The 20132-nt window shown below is 43.1% G+C and overlaps 1 protein-coding gene across 1 annotated transcript in view; it reads right to left on the bottom strand.

The window, feature by feature from the left end:
- The window catches only part of LOC137423610 (A disintegrin and metalloproteinase with thrombospondin motifs 6-like), a 353906-nt gene extending 334158 nt beyond the window's left edge, over positions 1–19748 (bottom strand). The window contains exons 1-6 of the mRNA XM_078770793.1: positions 19646–19748; positions 18837–18986; positions 18638–18747; positions 18012–18126; positions 16498–16649; positions 6618–6827 (exon numbers count right to left, since the gene is read on the bottom strand). Of these exons, the coding sequence (XP_078626919.1) occupies positions 6618–6827; positions 16498–16649; positions 18012–18126; positions 18638–18747; positions 18837–18986; positions 19646–19748 (840 nt within the window). The remainder of the gene's footprint in view (positions 1–6617; positions 6828–16497; positions 16650–18011; positions 18127–18637; positions 18748–18836; positions 18987–19645) is intronic.
- Positions 19749–20132: the final 384 nt, after the last annotated feature.

The raw sequence follows: 20132 nt of genomic DNA, 5'->3' as shown, positions 1-20132 counted from the left end.
TCTAACCAACATGAACCTGTAGATTTCGATTATGATATCCAATTTTCACTGTCACATCCAGTTTTTGAGAACCAGTATACCTTAGGAATATCAGCCACAGCCGAAATTTGGGTCAGATTCGTCTTGTACTCATTAATCAGGACTTTGTAACGACACTATCTGACCTGGAAAGCGTTGCTTGGGATAGCTTTGTGGCTATTGCTAACAATTACCTTGGAAATTTTCGAGCACTAAATTATGAAGAGCTTGTGGACAAGATGTTGAAGAGTTATCAGGCGCTCAGTGCTCGAATGTCACTCAACATACATTTCTTCCATTCTCATCTGGACTTCTTTCCACAAAATCTTGGCGATGTCAGTGATGAACATGGAGCAAGGTTTCACCAGGAAATTGCCATCATGGAGACTCGATATCGAGGCCGATTCAATCCAAACATGATGGGCGACTACTGTTGGACTTTACAGCGTGAAAGTGATTGCTCCTACAAACGCAAAAGTAAAGTTCAGAAGCACTTTTAATGTGATGTAAATAAAAACTTCAAGTTCATATTATTTTTTGTGATATTTTATAAAGTCCATATTATTTTTGGAGATTTACATTTAATTATGTGATGTAAATAAAAACTTAAACTTCATATTATTTTTTGTGATATTTTATAAAGTTCATATTATTTTTTGTGATATTTTATAAAGTTCATATTATTTTTTGTGATATTTTATAAAGTTCATATTATTTTTTGTGATATTTTATAAAGTTCATATTATTTTTTGTGATATTTTATAAAGTCCATATTCTTTTTGGAGATTTACATTTTTTTATGTGATGCAAATAAAAACTTTAAGTTCATATTATTTTTTATGACAATAAATAGACTTATTGAGACTTAATCAAGAAATTTGCATGCTCTAAATATTTTTTCCACACTTATGATGTACTATGTCAAAGTTACGTGATAGCGAAATTTTAAGGTCAGATTCGGATTCGTGGGCACCAAATTAGTTAGAAAAAGTTGAAAATAAGTCAGAACCAATTTGGCTCTTGACCAGTGTAATGGCATGACTGCCCGATATGGCATAAATAACTGATTGCAGTTGGGAAGATGAATCATAAAAAAGGTACCACCAACAAGTATAGCCACCCAACCTTGACCACGAAGGACTGATCAGGCATAGTGCACCAGGTATCAGGTATGTGGAGGGGGAGGGGGAGGGGGAGGGAGAGGAGGTGTTTCATCATCACCTGCACAGTTCTGGATGAAGATTACTCGGTGGTCAAAATGTCGGAACTAAGCCTTGTTGGTGATACCTTCATTTTAGATCACCTGGAACGAAGTTCAGGGGAGCTTATGCGATGGCACGTAGTCCGTCCGTCAGTCCGTCCGGAAACACTTGCAACTTCTTCTCCGAAACCGCTGAAGGGATTGTGACCAACCTTGGCACAAATTATATGTGTTGTGTTGTGACTAAAGCTTGTTCACAGCACTAAGAAAATCGAAGTCTATGGGAGTTTACGGGGGGTCAAAGTGGGTCCAGGTTTGACCCCCCAAAATAGGTATTTGCTTTCTTCTCTGAAACTACACAAGCAATTTTAATGAATCTTCACTACAACCTTCATCACCCGTGATGTACCAATGTTTGTTCAAGGCATTTGAAAAATTGGGGTCTGAGAAGGTATACCGGGTTGGAGGAGGGGGGGGGGGGGGGAGGGGGCCCACAAAAATGGGTATTTTTTTGTTTGTTTGTTTTAAGTCTTATGATTATGTTAGTATGATTCTACATGCTGCCCTGTCTTCTAGCAACCATTGAAGTTGGTTTAAAATACCTTTAGTCAGTGCAGTATACTGTTTATTCTACCAGGTGAGCACCATGAGTATTGCCCCTATGTTTAATACAGTACGGCATAGTACCGTACCATATTGTACAGGGTGGCCTCAATGTTTTGTCACCCCTTGTGAAAATTTGTCAACATGTGATAATTTCCTTTAGCGCTTCATGAAAGAGATTGTTGCACAGCAGCGCAACAACATCGCTGATGACATTAAACAAGCAGTGAGACTTCCTTTTAATCATATCACCCCAAAAACACTCTGGAAAATGTCCCACGGAACATGGCACAAAGAGATTATCTTTAAGGATGATGGAGCACAAATGGATCGACTGGACACTTAAGGCTTGCATCATATGCTGTAAAATGCAAAATACAGTAAAATAGTACTGCAAATGTATGTGGTATAACTTATAGAACCCTTCATTGTTGTCAGATAATATGATAAAAGGCCATGTCACAATTTTTACAAGGGGTGACAAGAAATTGTAGCCCCCTGTTTTAGGTGCTGGTTCTTTGGCAAACTGAGCATGAGCGCATTGGGAGCCATCATTAGATAGTGTCCGGCATAAGCCCCACCTCTGGTTTTGATAGCAATTTGGAACTTTGCAAGGGTACCAGCACATATTGGCCTACTTCTTGTGAGACATCGTTGGATATAACGTTCACCAGAAACCGATTCTGACAGATAAGTGCTCAACATCCGATTTGAATGACTTACTAATGCCCTCCCTGTGAAACATCAAGGTAACAGTTTACAGTCAGCTCAGGAACAGAACCCAGACGAAACATCTCAGAAGTGAGTGTGCCATCATTAAGCTATTGATCTATCCTTCCCCTTCCCTTCCACTTCGCTCCCTATATATCAGAGACTTCCCCTTCGCTCCCACCTTTTGTTCATATGTGTATTGTACCGTCCACCAAACAGTGATGACTCCATCTACATCTCGGTGTCTGATAATATGGACCAACTTCTATCTACTCATCAACTCTCTCTTCCTCATATGTGCTGATTTCAATTGTCACCATGCCAGTTGGCTGGGTGTGGGTACCTCCCTCACCAGCCACGGCTCTTCAGCAAAGGACTTCTGCGACTCATTAGGACTGTCACAATCTGTCAATTTCCTGACCCAGATCTCAGTCACTGGAGCATCTTCTCTTCTAGACTTGGTTATGACTAACTTCCCTGCAAATGTCTGCTGCTCTTCTTCTGCTCCAATCGGCTCATCTGATCATGTGCTTGTTAAAGTGGACATCTCTCTGACCATTCTCAGAGAGCCTCCTCAGCGTCGACGAGTTTGGAATTTCACTCAGGCCAACTGGCACGGTCTTCAAGCAGCCATCAATCATCTGCACTGGTCTCCCATCTCTATCTCCTCTGACATCAACTCATCCTGGGAATTCTTCCAAAGTAAATTGCTCTCTCTCATGCACAGATTTATCCCATCTCGTCTTCAGTTGTCATACCCTTCCTCCCGTCCATGGTACACGGAATCTTGTGGTGAGGCTGTTGCCCAGAAACAACTTGCCTTCGCCTCCTGGAAAACAAATCCAATGTAAGGAAATCGCATTTCCTTTCACAAAGCCCGAAACAAGTGTGTGTCCACCCTCAGGAGAGCCAGGAAACAATATCTCTCCACTCTCAAGACCGAACTCTCAAACCTGTCTCCCCTTCCAAATCCTGGTGTCGTCTGGTCAAATCTGTTTCTGGTGTTTGTTTCCCCTCCATCCTCTCCCTTACCTCAAACGGCTACACAGCTGACTCCGCACGTGAAAAAGCTGAATGCCTGAACTCTTCATACTAACAATATACTAACATACTAACATGTTTGCCTCTAAATCTTGTGTCCACAACCCATCCCTCTCTGTACCCACCATACCCAGTCATACCCAGCTGCTCCTGGACTCTGTGTCCTTTTCTTCTGACAAGGTGGAGAAGTTTCTGTCAATCCTCGACTCTGATTCGGCAACTGGACCAGACGGCATCAGCCCACGGATCCTAAAATCCTACTCTGCCGCTCTTTCACTCCCTCTCTCTGTTCTCTTCACCCTCTCTTTCGCTCAAGGTCATCTGCCATCAGCGTGGAAAGCAACCAACATCACCGCTTTACACAAAAAGGTGCAAAAACAGATCCTTGCAACTACAGACCAATCAGCCATCTCCCAATTATGAGAAATGTCATGGAATCCATCATTGCTTCGGATATCAAATCTTTCCTCTTCTCCAATGGCTTGATCTCTGATCATCAATTTTGTTTCAGACCAGGTCACTCTACTCTGGACATGCTGCTTCTGCTGTCTCAACAATGGATGGAGGTCCTCAATGCCAAACAGGAAATTAGAGCTGTCTCCCTTGACATATCACGTGCCTTCGATACAGCCTGGCACCCCGCTCTGCTCACCAAACTCTCCTACTATGGTATCTATGGAAATCTCCACGCATGGCTTGTGGACTTCCTCTCCAGTCATAGTCAACGTGTGGCCCTGAATGGATTTCTCTCATCTCCCCTTCCTGTTCAGGCTGGAGTTCCCCAAGGCCTGGGAATTCTGGGCCCTGTGCTTTTTCTGGTCTTCATCAATGATCTCTCTGACTCTCTTGAAAATCCTCTCTATCTCTTTGCTGATGACTCCACTCTCTGGAGTCTCCACTCTCTGGACTCTCTGGATGACTCCACTCTCTATTCCTCATCCCTCAGATTGGCAGTCCGCAGCCTCCTCACTCTCTGCAGACCTGGACAAAATCACAAACTGGTCAAACAAGTGGAACATGTCTTTCAATCCTGACAAATCTCACACTCTTACTATGTCTCTCCGAAAAGACCGACTGGCCAACCATCCCATCTACTTTCTGAACAATCCTCTCCAAGAAGTTCTGTCACTCAAGCTTTTGGGTTTCACTATCTGCCATGATCTTTCCTGGGAAAACCACATTTCCAATCTGGCCTCCAAAGCCAGTCGCCGACTGGGCATCCTCCGTCGTGCGAAGTCCTTCCTTGGCACACCTGAGCTCCTCACTACATACAAGGCTTTCATCTGCAGCTCAATGGAATACTGTTCTCCCCTCTGGGTCGGTGCTCCTGCCTCACACCTAGCTCGGCTTCACACTGTTGAAACATTGGAATGGTTCAGAATCATTGGAATCTCCCATGATGAAACTAACTCCGAGGGCCTTTCACTTACTCACCACAGGCATGTTGGTGGTCTTTCTGTCTTCTACTGACTCCTTTCCGGCCTTGCTCTACCAGCTCTCTCTGGGCTCTGTTCCCCAAATATTCCTACAGGTCGCACAAGATCTGCCAGCATCCCTCTTATTGGTTAAACTGCCAAAATCAAGACTCTCTGCTCACCTTCACTCCTTCATTCCTCTTTTCTCCCACCTCTGGAGAAACTCCCTCACTCTCTTCAATCCCACTCCTCCCTCCAGGTCTTTAAAACAGCTGTTCACCACCATCTCTTACCTTCTCCCATCCAAAACCTTGATGTTTTCTACCCCACGCTAATTTCACCCCAGATCCCCTTTTTTGAAATACCAACTTCTTTCCTGGAAGTCCTTGCAGTGTCCTTGTGTTTTATACTTCTCCCAACCCCCCCCCCCCCTTCCCACGCCTCCTCCCCCCAAGCCCTCTCCCTCCCACAGATCTCCCGATGTCCCTGCTCTCAAATGTTGTGTTTGTGTGCTTCCCCTTTTCACACCATCTTGTCCACCGCTCCCCTTATTGTATGTTTTATGTGTCTGTTTGATTTTTTGTGTGATAAATGTTAGCTCTTTCACGAGCCTCGATATTGTATACAAAATATATATATATATCCCACCGGTGATGTGAGATGACTCGAGGATTGGTGAAACACAAAGCAAGTTGACAGAGGAGAAGCAATGCTCATGAATGATGTGACATACACGACCACATAATACATGATAAATCCATTACTTATATATTATTCATGATACAGTGTGGTGAACTTAAAATTGATCCATAATGCATCCCTTACAGATTTCCACTATTGTGTCTTTGATTGGAAAAATCTGTCTTTGATCAATGGTTGAATTAATGAGGTTTTTCCCGTATAAATATCCAATTCATCATAAAGGGTAGGTAAGCTCTTCAAGCAATGTCAGAAAGGTCATCTATTTATTATGTACGTTGAGAGAGGTGCACTAAGTTATACAAACACAAGGAACTTTGATGAAAGCAGAGGCATTACCATGAGGTCCATCATGCCTGCACAACTGGGAGAAGATGGTTTGGGGATAGGAGAGAGAAAGAAGGGATCGGGCGAGTGTGAATGAGAGGGAAAAGAAAGGAAAAGAGGTTGGGAGTGAAAGGAAATTGGAGTAAGCGGAAGGGAGGAAAGGGGGATGCCTGCTGAGTAACACAGCAGGGGAGTGGAGCGGAGAGGGTTGAGGGCTCAAAATGTTTTTGCTATTTTTGAGTACATAATAAATAGGTAGCCTCCAACTTTAAAACATTGCTCATTGCTTGTGCCTGCCAATGATAGACTCGCTATAGGTTATTCCAAAATTAAAAGTCACCAAAATACTTTCACACCAAACTGATGAAAAGTTTATACAATGGTACTTGAATGAATTACATTACAACATTTTCACTTATTTATCTCTAACAAAGCAAACGATTCTTTTTTTTCTGATATTAAAAAACTCATATCTTACGAGGAATTGGAAGAGATTTTATAAAGGCATGGAGACAAAGGAATAATGGATATGTGAAGAAAACGCAATGTAATAAACGAACAGCGAGGGAGAGGAAGCAAAATTAATTTAAACAAGGACCCACCAGCCCATTGCAAGAACTTAGTGCCACACTGGTGGTAGTCTGCTGAGTGCCAAGGTGCCCGGCATAGTGACAGTCGGAGACGAGGTCATGTTGCCACAAAAGGCCTTGACTCGTCCAATACTCAGCCGTGAAAGCCGGACCCACAAGGGCTGTGTTCAGTGTTAGGTTGAGCCGGAAATCACGGCCATATGCAGATAACCGATAGTACACCTGAAAAGGATGGGAGGGAGAGAAAGAAAATGTTACTTCCTTCACCTTTTACAATGTGTGTAATTATTGAAAAACTGTTTTTTAGACAATAATCATTTTAGATCTGGATGTTTCAAAGCTTGTGTTGTATCAAACTGCAGATACACTTTATATTGCAGGTTTTAAATCAAGCCTAGGGTTGAAAGGTAAGCTAAGATTCAAATAATGGCTAGAGCGTCCGCTCTGAGTCGGGGAGGTCAGCAATTTGAATTCCAGCCTAGTCATACCAAAGACCTGTAAAATTGGTACATGCTGCTTCCTTGCTTGAAGTTCAGAATTTGAAAGGATAGAGCACAGACAATCCCCATAGGAATTGGCATCCACAGGGAGGAGGAAATTCCTCCTTAGGAACTGCCCCACTGAGTGTGGTGAGAAATGTGCCACTATTGTTGTGATGTCTATGCTATCGATCGTATCTGTACTTCCCCCAAGCTCAGTGGGTGTGTTTGTCTGTCTCGCCTAACAGTCCTGTGTTATGTCTCGTGTAATTGTTTGTGTGTGTGTGTGTGTGTGTGTGTGTGTGTGTGTGTGTGTGTGTGTGTGTGTGTGTGTGTGTGTGTGTGTGTGTGTGTGTGTGTGTTTGTCTTCAGACCGTGTTTAAAAAGGAATTTTAAAAAATCACATCTATGCCACATTTTTTATTAAAAAAACAATCTGAATCACTAACGACTTTCAGTGTGAAGGTAATCTGCTTGCGTGAAATGGTCTGGTCAACGTGGTATGCCATCCCATACCTTGTGGTCATCTCTTAATAGCTTCAATGGAACACTGCATGGATAGAAAACAGTACCTTTGTATAGGCACTGCTGTTTGTGGGGAAAATTAACCAACGCTTAGGTTGAATTTAAAGTGCAAACATTTTACAACTAGATGGTATTCATGGAATACTTACCCTGCACAGTCAACTTGGTGCCAGCCAATTCTTCTGTTTTTGAATCCAATATGGATGCCAGACCATGTAAGTGATGACATCATAAATTTATATTCTCTAATGTAATTGGTGTGTAGATCACACTCAAGAAATTTCAAACTTATCAGACTAAGCGTTGTCCCTGTCAAATTATGACATCATAATTAAGCCACCAATGACGTCATCGTTAACAACACTTATTTCCCATGGGGAGTTCTTTACAATGAGCCACTTTTATTTATTTTTTTCATGGAGTGGTTTTGGAGATGTGAGGTGCAACGTTTATCGAGTTTTCCAAGATGGCGCCTGTACCACATGACCTATCTCATCATAATTATCATTAAAATATTATCCAGGAGGAAGCGCTCCGATGGTCAAAATTTCATGTCCATCCCAACGAGAGGACTGTTAGGTCCTCCTCCTACTAACAGTAGCAGAGAATTTTGTATTTTTCATACTGATCAGATCAAGCGTTGTACTTGTCGAAATATGACGTCATAATGAAGGCACCAATGACATAATCACTAACATATTGTCGCGTTGCCCGGTGATTAAGATCACCAGGGACAGATATCCGAACCAGCTTTAACTCTTCTAAGGCAACTCCCAAAAATGGCAGTTATTTTTAGCACGTACGGGAATGAAAGGATGGGAGATGTTAACTGAATGAACATAAGGGTTTATTCCAGAAACCACCAAAAATAAACACGACAATAAAATGTACACAAATGATCCAATAAAAATAAATGCGGACGAAATAAATGTTGAAGTAAAACTAAATCCTAGTTTGAGACGCCTCCACACACTGACTCAAAAAACACGACAGGGGAAAAAGTAATAAAAATAAAATGTTCCCTCTCCAGCACTTAGCTGTCTCCAAAGGGTCTTTTTGGTGAGGCCGACAGTGCAAGGTGGCTCAGAGCCGCTCGTGTGGGAAGCTCGGCCGAGATGGCCACGTTGAATGCCACTTGCCGAAGGCACGGTGGGAGCCCGGGGATGAGGCACGTCGTGAAACGGCCCTCTCGTTTTCTCCACCTCTTTGTCCTTGGGATGAACAGTGCAGCCTTCAGCTCCCTGGCAGATCACCACTGCCCAAAACCTCCGCATGCCGACATGAAAACCCGCTCTCTCCCTCAGCGTACAAAATGGCCAGCATCTTCTTCGAGCAAAAAGCAAGCACGCTCTTCCTCCTCTCTCCACGAGAGTCAATCATGTCCCTGCGGGCGTGGCCTGCCGGCCTTCCCAACAACCTACCGATTGTCCGCCCCTTCTGGGCGGGGTCCTCACCTTATTAGGTCCATTGGGGCGGGGCTTAGTCCGACTGGCTCGTTCTTGGCTTTTGTCGGCAGTAATTGTAATTAAAAGTATTGTGCACAAAAACCATAAGGGAAAAATTACAGAGGGAAGGCACGCACTGGGGAAAACTAGCCTTAAACCCTTTAGATAATTAAGACGGCACCATCCCTCACATGATGCACAATTAAACAACTTTAAGCTATCGTTTCCCTACTTAACATCATCAAAATGCTCCTACACATCATGCAGTCCATGGTACTTCCTATACAGTTCAATCTCTCCTATGGTATTATTTTATCTACCTCATAAACGTAACAATATCATATTCCTTATGGGGGATACTTGACAATGAGCCTTGCATCAACTTTTTTTCCATGGAGTGGTTTTGGAGATATTGAGGTATAACTTTTTTCCAAGATGGCGTCCGTACCACGTGACCTATGATGTCATAATTATGAATAAAAAATTATACAGGCGGAGGTGCTCCTATGGTAAAATGTTGCGTCAATCGGATCAATGGCTGCTGAGAAAATGGATTTTAAAAATACAGACACATACGCACGTACGCAACACAACACCACACGTATGCACCCGAATGCCTAACTCTGATTTTCGCTTCAATGCTCGTGTCAAACAAAATTGCCAGCATGACACAGAGCCATTACATTGAGGAAAATGCTGATGTTTGCATGGGAGTTTGGCTACACAAGGCAGGTAACTGCATCAATAAACTAGAATAGCACTCAGTAGAGTGCATACCTCCACCTGGCTGAAATGTTTACATTTAGCATCCCACTGATAGGTCGGATCTGCTGGCCTGAACAAAAATCTAATCGAACCAACTCATCCACCAAGTTTTGTCATAATGCATCCACAACTTCATTAGATATGTTCTATATCTAGTTTTTGGCCCCATTTCTCAATGGTTCTCAATTTCAAAAATCTAACCAACTCATCCACCAAGTTTTGTCATAATGCATCCACAACTTTATTAGATATTGTTCTATATCTAGTTTTTAGCCCCATTTCTCAATGGTGAAGAATCACTCCTAAAAATTCTACACTCTGGATTCGGATCTGGATCTTCACCAAAATGTAATCATTTCGTCCTTGTCACACACCCAACCTGTCCACCATATTTCAGCCGAATCAGTCCACAACCTTTTGAGATACCCTTTTCACAGACAGACAGACAGACAAACAACTAGAACGGCACCTGGTAGAACATATACTTCTGCCAGGCTGAACAGTTTAATTTTGTATCCCACAAACTGAAAGGTCGGATCTGGATCTGGACCTCCAAAATCGAATTGGTTCGTTCTTGTCATCGACCCAACTCATCCACAAAATTTTTGTCAGAATCTGGCCACAACTTTTTGAGATGTCATGCTATATTATTGTTTATGGCCATATCACTAAATGGTGAAGAATCACCCAAAAAAAAAATCTAAAATATTCTCGTATCTCGATCCGGATCATCACCAAAATCGAATCAATTCTTCCTCGTCACAAACCCAACCTGCCAGTCAAATTTCGTCCATGTGACATATGGCATCATAAATTTAATTATCCACTCACATCGGGTCATCAATTAGATATATGGAGTTTCAGATTTTTAAACAAGGATTTCAATTCAACCAATTACGGCTGGAATACCACTGCACCAACGATGTCATCGTTATCACCCTGTATACCCCATGGGGAGTTGATGACATTTGAAAAGTTTATATTTCTTTCGTAGATTAGTTTCGGAGAGAATGATGTTCCGAATTTTTTCCTTTAATCCAATATGGCTGCCACAACATGTGACCTATGATGTCAGAGTTAGTAATAAAATATTTTCCATAGGGAGTCCCTCTTATGTTTAACGTTTTGCATTGATCAGACAAGCGGTTGCAGAGAAAACCATTTTTAAAGCGAAAATATATAGACATGGATATAGACACACACACACACACCTATAGTCTCCATAACTTTTGGGGCAAGAGTAATTTTGTATCTGGATCTTCACCAAAATCTAAACAATTTTTTTTTTTTTTTTTGTTTTTTTTGTATACAAGATCGAGGCTCGTGAAAGAGCGAACATTAATCACACAGAAAGACAAACCGACACATAAAACATATAACATCGGGAGCGGTAGACAAGATGGGGAGAGAGGGGGAAGGACACAAACACAACATTTGAGAGCAGGGACCGAGAGACATGGAGACATCGAGAGATCTGAGAGAGGGCGAGGGCTTTGGGGGGGGGGGGCATGGGAAGGGGGCGGTGGGAGAGGTATAAAACATATGGACACTGCCAGGACTTCCAGGAAAGAAGTTGGAATTTCAAACAAGGTGGATCTGGGGTGAATTAGCGGGGGTAGAAAAGATCAAGGTTTTGGATGGGGGAAGATAAGAGATGGTGGTGAACAGCTGTTTTAAAGACCTGGAGGGAGGAGTGGGATTGAAGGGAGTGAGGGAGTTTGTTCCAGAGGCGGGAGAAAAGAGGAATGAAAGAGTGAAGGTGAGCAGAGAGCCGAGATTTCGGCAGTTTAACCATCAGAGGGTTGCTGGCAGATCTTGTGCGACCTGTAGGAATATTTGGGGGACAGAGCACAGAGAGAGCTGGGGGTGCAAGGCCGGAGAGGAGTCGGTAGAAGACAGAAAGACCACCTACCTGCCTGCGGTGAGTGAGTGAAAGGCCCTCAGAGATAGCTTCATCGCGGGAGATTCCAATAATTCTGAAAGCTTTGGTTTCAACAGCGTGAAGCCGAGCTAGGTGTGAGGCAGGAGCACCGGCCCATAGGGGAGAACAGTATTCCATTGAGCTGCGGATGAAAGCCTTGTATGTGGTGAGGAGCTCAGGTGTGCCGAGGAAGGACTTCGCACGACGGAGGATGCCCAGTCGGCGACTGGCTTTGGAGGCCAGCTTGGAAATGTGGTTTTCCCAAGAAAGATCATGGCAGATAGTGAGACCCAAAATCTTGAGCGACAGAACTTCTTGGAGAGGATTGTTGAGAAAGTAGATGGGAGGGTTGTCCAGTCGATCTTTTCGGAGAGACATAGTAAGAGTGTGAGATTTGTCAGGATTGAAAGACATGTTCCACTTGTTTGACCAGTCTGTGATTTTGTCCAGGTCTTCAGAGAGTGAGGAGGCAGCAGACTGCCGATCTGAGGGAAGAGGAATGGAGCGGCAGAGAGTGGAGTCATCAGCAAAGAGATAGAGAGGATTTTCGAGAGAGTCAGAGAGATCATTGATGAAGACCAGAAAAAGCACGGGGCCCAGAACACTGCCTTGGGGAACTCCAGCCTGAACAGGAAGAGGAGATGAGAGAAACCCATTCAGGGCCACACGTTGACGACGACTAGAGAGGAAGTCCGCCAGCCATGCGTGGAGATTTCCATGGATACCAAAGGAGGAGAGTTTGGTGAGCAGAGCGGGGTGCCAGACCGTGTCGAAGGCACGTGATATGTCGAGGGAGACAGCTCTAATTTCCTGTTTGGCATTGAGGACCTCCATCCATTGTTGAGACAGCAGAAGCAGCATGTCCAGAGTAGAGTGACCTGGTCTGAAACCAAATTGATGATCAGAGATCAAGCCATTGGAGAAGAGGAAAGATTTCATATCCGAAGCAATGATGGATTCCATGACTTTGCTGATAATTGGGAGAAGGCTGATTGGTCTGTAGTTGCTAGGATCTGTTTTTGCACCTTTTTTGTGCAAAGCGGTGATGTTGGCTGATTTCCAAGCAGATGGCAGTTGACCTTGAGCAAAAGCCCTTGAGCAAACCTTGAGTTGACCTTGAGCAAAATTCATCCTTGTCACACACCCAACCTCTCCACCAAATTTCGTCCGAATCCGTCCACAACTTTGTGAGATATTCTGTCCACAGATGGACAGACAAACAGACAGACAAGGGTGAAAACATTACTTCCATCCACCTTTGGTGGTGGAGAAAGTGAACGATTTTTTTTTTTTAATGATATATCATCAAGATATTGTTCTTTGTATGTATCTATCTTCTTTCTTTCTTTCTTTCTTTTTTTTTCTCTCTCTCTCTCTCTCTCTCTCTCTCTCAGTAAATTTAAATCAAGCATCGTTTTGACCAAAAACTGCATTTTTTTTTTTAGATCACCCAATAATAGATCATATCCTGAATAGCACACATACATTTACTCCACCCTAAGAGGGTTGAATTAAGAAACAGAATAAAAAGACAAGATTATTACAATAGTTGATCAATCTCCAGATTTGTAACAATAAATAAAATACAAATCTTACCACCTCTATCATGATGCTATTTTTTTTTTGATGGTGACATTAATGAAATGCCATTAAATGTCATGTGTATAGCCAAAAAGGTCGTACAATATCTCCTGAAGTGTTGGTCTTTGGGCTGGTACCAGGACCAAATTTCTTCCACATCAATAAAGTCGAATACATGAGCTTATTTATAATCTTCCTGGTCTATAACGAAGTTGGAGCCATAAGCTCAGCTGATGCTTGGCATTTTTAGTACATTCTTAAGAGATGAAGAAAGAATGATGAATGAATGGATATTAATGAAGAATATTTAAATATTGAATGAATGTAGAAGACAAAGGTCCTGGTATTTCAGCTAATCTATCCATACAGGGTGTTTATAAGGTCTCTATCTATTTCAGAGAAATAACGGGTAACTACCGTATATACCGGTGTATAAGACGCACTTTTTTATCGGAAAAAAGTCAAAGGTTGGGGGTGCGTACTATACACGGGGATAGAAAAAAAACTCGGCTTCAAAACAAGTCAATTTTCCAATACATTTACGAAAAAAAAGTATTTTACGAAAAGCGATCTCGGTTGCACGTTTTCCCCATTGTGTCATGCACAATTGCGCCGACATGCAGGGCCGCCATTGCTGCTCGTTCACCCCGGATGGCAAGCGGGTTTTGTACCATTACGTGCTTTCTATGGATTTGCCGCTCAAAGCCACGCCGCTTCCGGAATGTGAATAGAACGGCTTTTCCCGCTCTGAAAAGCCACATCGGTCTTTTATTTTGAAGGTCTTTTATTTTACAACTGCAATTGCGTAGCAATCCGAAATTATAGGGCAGATTACCGTAAACGTCAGCTCGGACTGAAACGTCTTCATACGTTCTATCCGGTTCCAGAGAAGAGAAGATCAAGATGTCAAGGCGGTCGTACACTTCAGCATTCAAACTCCCCGTCTGCCAGTCTGCAGAAGAGTTTGGGAACCCAGAAGTTTGGGAATAATCTCTCTACTCTCTCCTTTCTTCTATGAAGCAAAGAAGCTCCCAAGATTGCATGCACATCTGGACACTGATGCGTGTGTAACAGAATACTGACTGCATATAGCTAAATGTTTGTGTACAAATGCATAGATTCACGCGACTGTAATCTGAAAATGAATGTTTGTTTTTTTTTTGGTTTTTTTTGAGGGTGGAAGTTGGGTGTGCGTACTATACACGGGTGCGTATTATACACCGGTATATACGGTAAATAGATAGGGACTTCATAAACACCCTGTATTGGAATATATATGTGTATATATATATATATATATATATATATATATATATATATAAATACATATTTTTTATACGCATATACATAAATAAATAAATAAATAAATAAAATATATAGATATATATATACTGTATATATATATATATATAGATACATACACACGCACGCACACACACACATACATACATATGCACATGCATATGTGTGTGTGTGTGTGTGTGTTGTAAATCTTCAACTTGACAGAGCAGTAAGGCACTGTTCACGTCCCATGGCATCATGGCAGTGGAAACTGCATGATCTGTGAACAGTAATGTCTGTCTGCCACACGGTCACATTACATCTGCCTTATTGCCTGATCAATCAGGAGGTGGGGTTGCAGTCACAAGGTAACAAGGTAAACAGGTCACAAGGTAAACAATAATCTAAACAAGGCCCTTCCGACCCAATAAATGCATCATGGCTGAGAAATATCGCCACCTTTGGTGGTATCCGGTATTACAAATGATCCTCATTTCATCATCTGCATAATATGATGGAACCTTTTCAAAATATGATGATGAGGAGTACATGTTGTGATCAATAAAAGTTCTTTCAAAAATGACAAAAATTATAGGGTGCATTTCCACGACTGTGCCGCACAGCACATTGCTCACCAAAGGTTATTGTAAAACATGAATGGAATAATAATGCAGGAAATAATTGCCTCTCATTAGGATATTCAACAGTCTTCAGCTTTTACTTTCAATTGCACTGATCAACATTGGTTGGAGGTATCCTACGGTAGATTGTCGTGAAAAGCCTCATATTGGAGAGACATATTTGTGACTCAGACATCAGACACTTTGATTTTGGGAATAGTAGGATTAAACAAAGAGTAATATCTAAAATAAAATGCACTAACTCAAAAAATAAAAACCTTTAGATGTGATGTTACTTTGTTCTGCCAAATTATTTTTTATACTTGCAAAGGTCCAGGCTCATGGAAGAGCGAAATGACAAAGGCCAGCAGGTTCACAAAATGCCAAACTGTATGTGTGGATGCATGGGGGTGGACATACACAAGAAGAAAAGGAGGAATAACACAAAAAATTAGTTACAATGGTCCAGAAAGGAACAGAATGGGAAAGAGTCAACGTGTGTAGAAGAGATCATAGATGTGAATGGGCGAGTGCACGAGGTAGTGATGGGTACTATATTTGAAAGACTGAAGTGAAGATGACAAGACAACAGAGACAGAAAGACGATTCCACATTCGGGAGAAAATAAGGAGACAAATGAATGCAGGTGGAAAACCAATCTGAACTTTGGGAGAGTGAGCTGGTGAGAGTTTCTCGAGGAACGAGAGTGATCTGGAGTGGCTTGGGAGGGGCAGATATAGAGGTCGAGGGGGCCGGAAGAGCAAGGCCAGATGTAAGCTGAAACAAAATATATAACCCACCAACCTGCCTCAGGTGAGAGAGTGACAATCCTTGGGATTCCACCTCCTGTCTTGAGAACAATGGGGTGGCAGGCCTTGTTGTCAGCCATCTCAAGAGGAGCATGTTGGGAAGCAGAAGCACCAGCCCAGAGTGGAGAGCCATACTCCATTGAGCTCCAATCATACCACATCAACATTTGTGTTCCCCTCTGAACCTATAGCTCATTATTGTGGGATCCTCGGTTCAGATTTTTTAATCCGTGTTGATTTATCTGTTGTCTGCAAGTCACTGCAATTCATTTAACATTGAGTGACATCTCCTGACGTCCCTGTCATGAGACATGAGATATATACACCAGCTCCTCCATGAGCCTCGGAGTACTCTTAAAAAGAAGAAGGGATTTTGAACCATTTTGTGTTGCTCAATGGGGTCAGGGAAATTTAAAGCATAATGAAGGAGGAGAGAAAAGAATGAGTTGATGACAGCAATATATACCTGCATTTCCCTATGGTGGTCTGTAGAAAGTGGCGAACGGCGTGAGCGTGGAAAGCGCTGGGGTTGTGATTCGATATTTAGCGGCCGTCCATGTTGGTCTGTCCGTATGGGAACTGTTGTCTCATAATCCGAGAGTTGGGAAAGAAATGCAGCTGCGGGGAGATGAATGAAATGAAGATCGTTCAAAATGTGAAAAAATATTCAATGGAAACCATGTTCTGGCCAAGTTGCATATACAGTCACGTGAAATAGTAAGTACACCCCATGTAAAGTTTTGACTTTTTCAACATATTTCAACATACAGCTATTTGATCTTCATTTCAACAATATTGATAGATAAAGGTGATATAATATAACAAATATCATGAAACATTTACATTTTGTAGTCCATTGTATAATTTAAATAAACATAAATACAAATTTCGCATGTGGAAAAAGTAAGTACACCCTTGGCTCTAATAGGTGGTATTGCCCCCTTTGGTAGAAACAACCTCAAGTAGGCGTTTCTTATAACTCTCTTCCAGTCTCTGACATCGACTGGGAGAAATTTTTGCCCGCTCCTCCATGCAGAATTCTTTCAGCTGTGCGATGTTTGTTTTCTTGCATGCACAGCTCGTTTCAAATCCCCCCACAACATCTCAATGGGATTTAAATCCGGGCTTTGACTTGGCCATTCCAGAACCCTCCATTTCTTTCTTTTCAGCCATTCCTTGGTGGATTTACTGGTATGTTTAGGGTCATTGTCATGTTGCAAGGTCCACATTCGGTTGAGCTTCAACTTTCCAACAGATGGCATCATATTATGCTCAAGCACCCTCTGGTACAATGAAGAATTTATAGTGGATTCTAAGATGGTGAGCTGCCCTGGCCCTGATGCAGCAAAGCCACCCCAAACCATAATATTTCCACCACCATCCTTTACAGTTGGTATCAGGTACTTGTGGTCAAATGCTGTCTTTGGTTTTCGCCAAACATGTCTTCTGGTACTGTGGCCAAATAGCTCTACCTTTGACTCATCTGTCCAGAGCACATTGTTCCCGAAGTGCTGGTCTTTGCCTAGGTGTTCATTGGCAAACTTTAGTCTTGCCCTGATGTTCTTTCTGGACAGCAAAGGTTTTCTCCTGGCACACCTCCCATGTAGATCAAAGTTGTGCAGCCTCTTTCTAATGGTAGACTCGTGCACTTTGACATCAACAGTGGCAAGAGCTACCTGCACGTCCCGTGATGACATTCTGGGGTTCTTCGAGACTTCTATGAAGACTTCTATAAATGACAATCCATAAGTTGTCCCTTCCCTTCCTAAAGCTCTTTCTCTCTCTATATATATATATATATATATATATATATATATATATATATATATATATATATATATATATATATATATATATATATATATATATATACATACATATACATATATATATACATATACACATATACAATTATATATATACATGTGTATATAAATATAAATATGTTGAGGGGCAGTAGTGTCACAGACACAAGCAAACCTTGTGAGTGGTAATTCATTTTGCTGGAGTCCATGAGGGCACCGTGCGGTCGTGCCACCGTGGTGCACAGGTAGGTGACCATGAGCAGGAAAGTGAGGCAAACTTCCATCATCAGCTGCATGGTGTAGGAAAAAAAAAAAGAGGGAAAGCCATTAATTCGATTGAGTGTGGACATCCTCGAGATCATAAAGGTTTTAGTTGTGTGGTGCAGAATTATGAGGAAGGCAATTATTGCATGAGGGATGAAAAGCTTATGCCGACTCGCATGCAGTGACCGACCGGATGGTTAATGGAGTAACCCGGGGGAGTTACTGAGTTACGAGGGAGGCTTCGGTTGTGAATCTTCATGTGCTGAAGATTCGTGGCGGGATTAACGTTGGGGATGAAGCGCCGAAGCGGTGGTTAAGCTCACAGATCCTGACCTCCCCCCCACCCTCAACCGATTCGCACCCCCAGGAGTCCCCGTTTCATAGAGCCGGGTCCGGACACAGGACGACCGGACAGCGTTGCCAGCGACCACACGCCGGGCGTCCATGGCCGCCCCGCGACCTCATGGCTCGTCTCCCCCGGCTGTCCGTCCCGCCAGGCCGCGGAACGCCGTCGGGACGAGATCAGGATCTCCACACCGGAGCCTTCGCTCGCTCTTTCTCTCCGCTCTCTTCCTCTGTGTGCGGATCTGCTCCTCCTCGGGTATCACCTCCGCATGGCTGCCCCGCACGCTCCCACTTCACTCCTTCTGCGGAGACAATTAAATGCTCTTAACGGTTATTCCTACAGCAAGAAGAGGAGCTAAATGAAGTTGCTCCGCTCCAAGCCGACCCTCACCCTGCTTTGCGCCGCTAAACGGATCCTGCTGCTCGGTCGGAGGGATGTCTTGATGGATTTCAATTGCGATATCCAGGAAGGTGAACATGAAAGACAAAGCGACGTGGGCTGCGAACGTAACAGGAGAATGCTTGCACAGGTAAGAGGAAGCTGTGAGAGGAAAGGAGGAGGGAGAGTAAAATAAAATTCAAGTCAGAAGGAGGGAGAATGGAGCACAGACAGACCCCCCGCAGGCACCCCTCTGTGGATTCCCCTGGCCACGCCTCCAAAACTCACTTTCGACCAATTACGAACGTCATTTAACTTTGCACCTCCCTCTCCACAGGCTCCTCCCCTTTACCAATGGGGATGCTCCAAAGTGCTCTTTCCTGCATTAATCCGGTCCTCGTGAAAAGTAAACCGTCCGACTGTCCGCCAAAGTCGCGTCTTAAATCACGCAGGTCGTCTGGGAGAGATGGAATGACACCATTGTATCTATTTCCTGAAGTGATAAACGTGCACGTCCATAAATAAGTACTTCGCACACACGCACGTGCGAAAAGGTAGTCAAGCTACCTTTCCATGGATCAAGCATTTTAATGCCCATCGCAAAAGCATATTAGAGCGAGATACAATGTGTCCCCTGGCACCTCTCCCAGACGGTCATTAGTGAGCCAGCTTGGTTTTATTTACCTAACATGGTAATTCCTCTGACACACTTCAGGTCGGTTTCCATGAGCTTGGATTAGAAGTTCTGCCTTTAGCTCATGGGGTTAAACCTACAAACCGCTGCAGGATCGGAACAGCATCACCACCTCTCGATCGATCACCATCGAATATATGCAGCGCAGTGAAAGACACATTGAATATGCTGCACATATGAAACACGACGTTATACTCTTCTTCTTCTTCTTCTTCTTCTTCGATATTCATCTTCGATGCCCTTCTTCTTAAAGGCAAATTTATCCCCACGTTCTTATGGAGTTGGACGGGGGAGGGGAGGCTTTTCCAAGTCTTTCACGAACTGGCTTGCCAGGCCCGACGTTCGATAAAGGTTAGGGCAGGAACGTATAATTTGGTGCCAGTGTGCCGGCGATAACTCGCCTACTCTTCGCAGAGGACACCGTGGGATCATTAACGTCCACTAACTAACGCCGACAGAGAGTTTGAGGTGTTACAGTTAAAAAAGCAAAACCGTCGGGTACCGCCCCTAAAAGTTGTGATGGACATGACGTCATCTGCATGACGTAATCAAACGCAAGGTTATCTCAGCACGCGACGGGTAATGGCCACACAACTTGCTTCAGACTCGTCAGA

Source organism: Myxine glutinosa, chromosome 1, assembly GCF_964187855.1.
Source record: "Myxine glutinosa chromosome 1, kmMyxGlut1.1, whole genome shotgun sequence".
Taxonomy (NCBI): domain Eukaryota; kingdom Metazoa; phylum Chordata; class Myxini; order Myxiniformes; family Myxinidae; genus Myxine; species Myxine glutinosa.
Note: the sequence above shows the minus strand (reverse complement) of the source record. Positions and strands in the feature narration are given on the sequence as shown.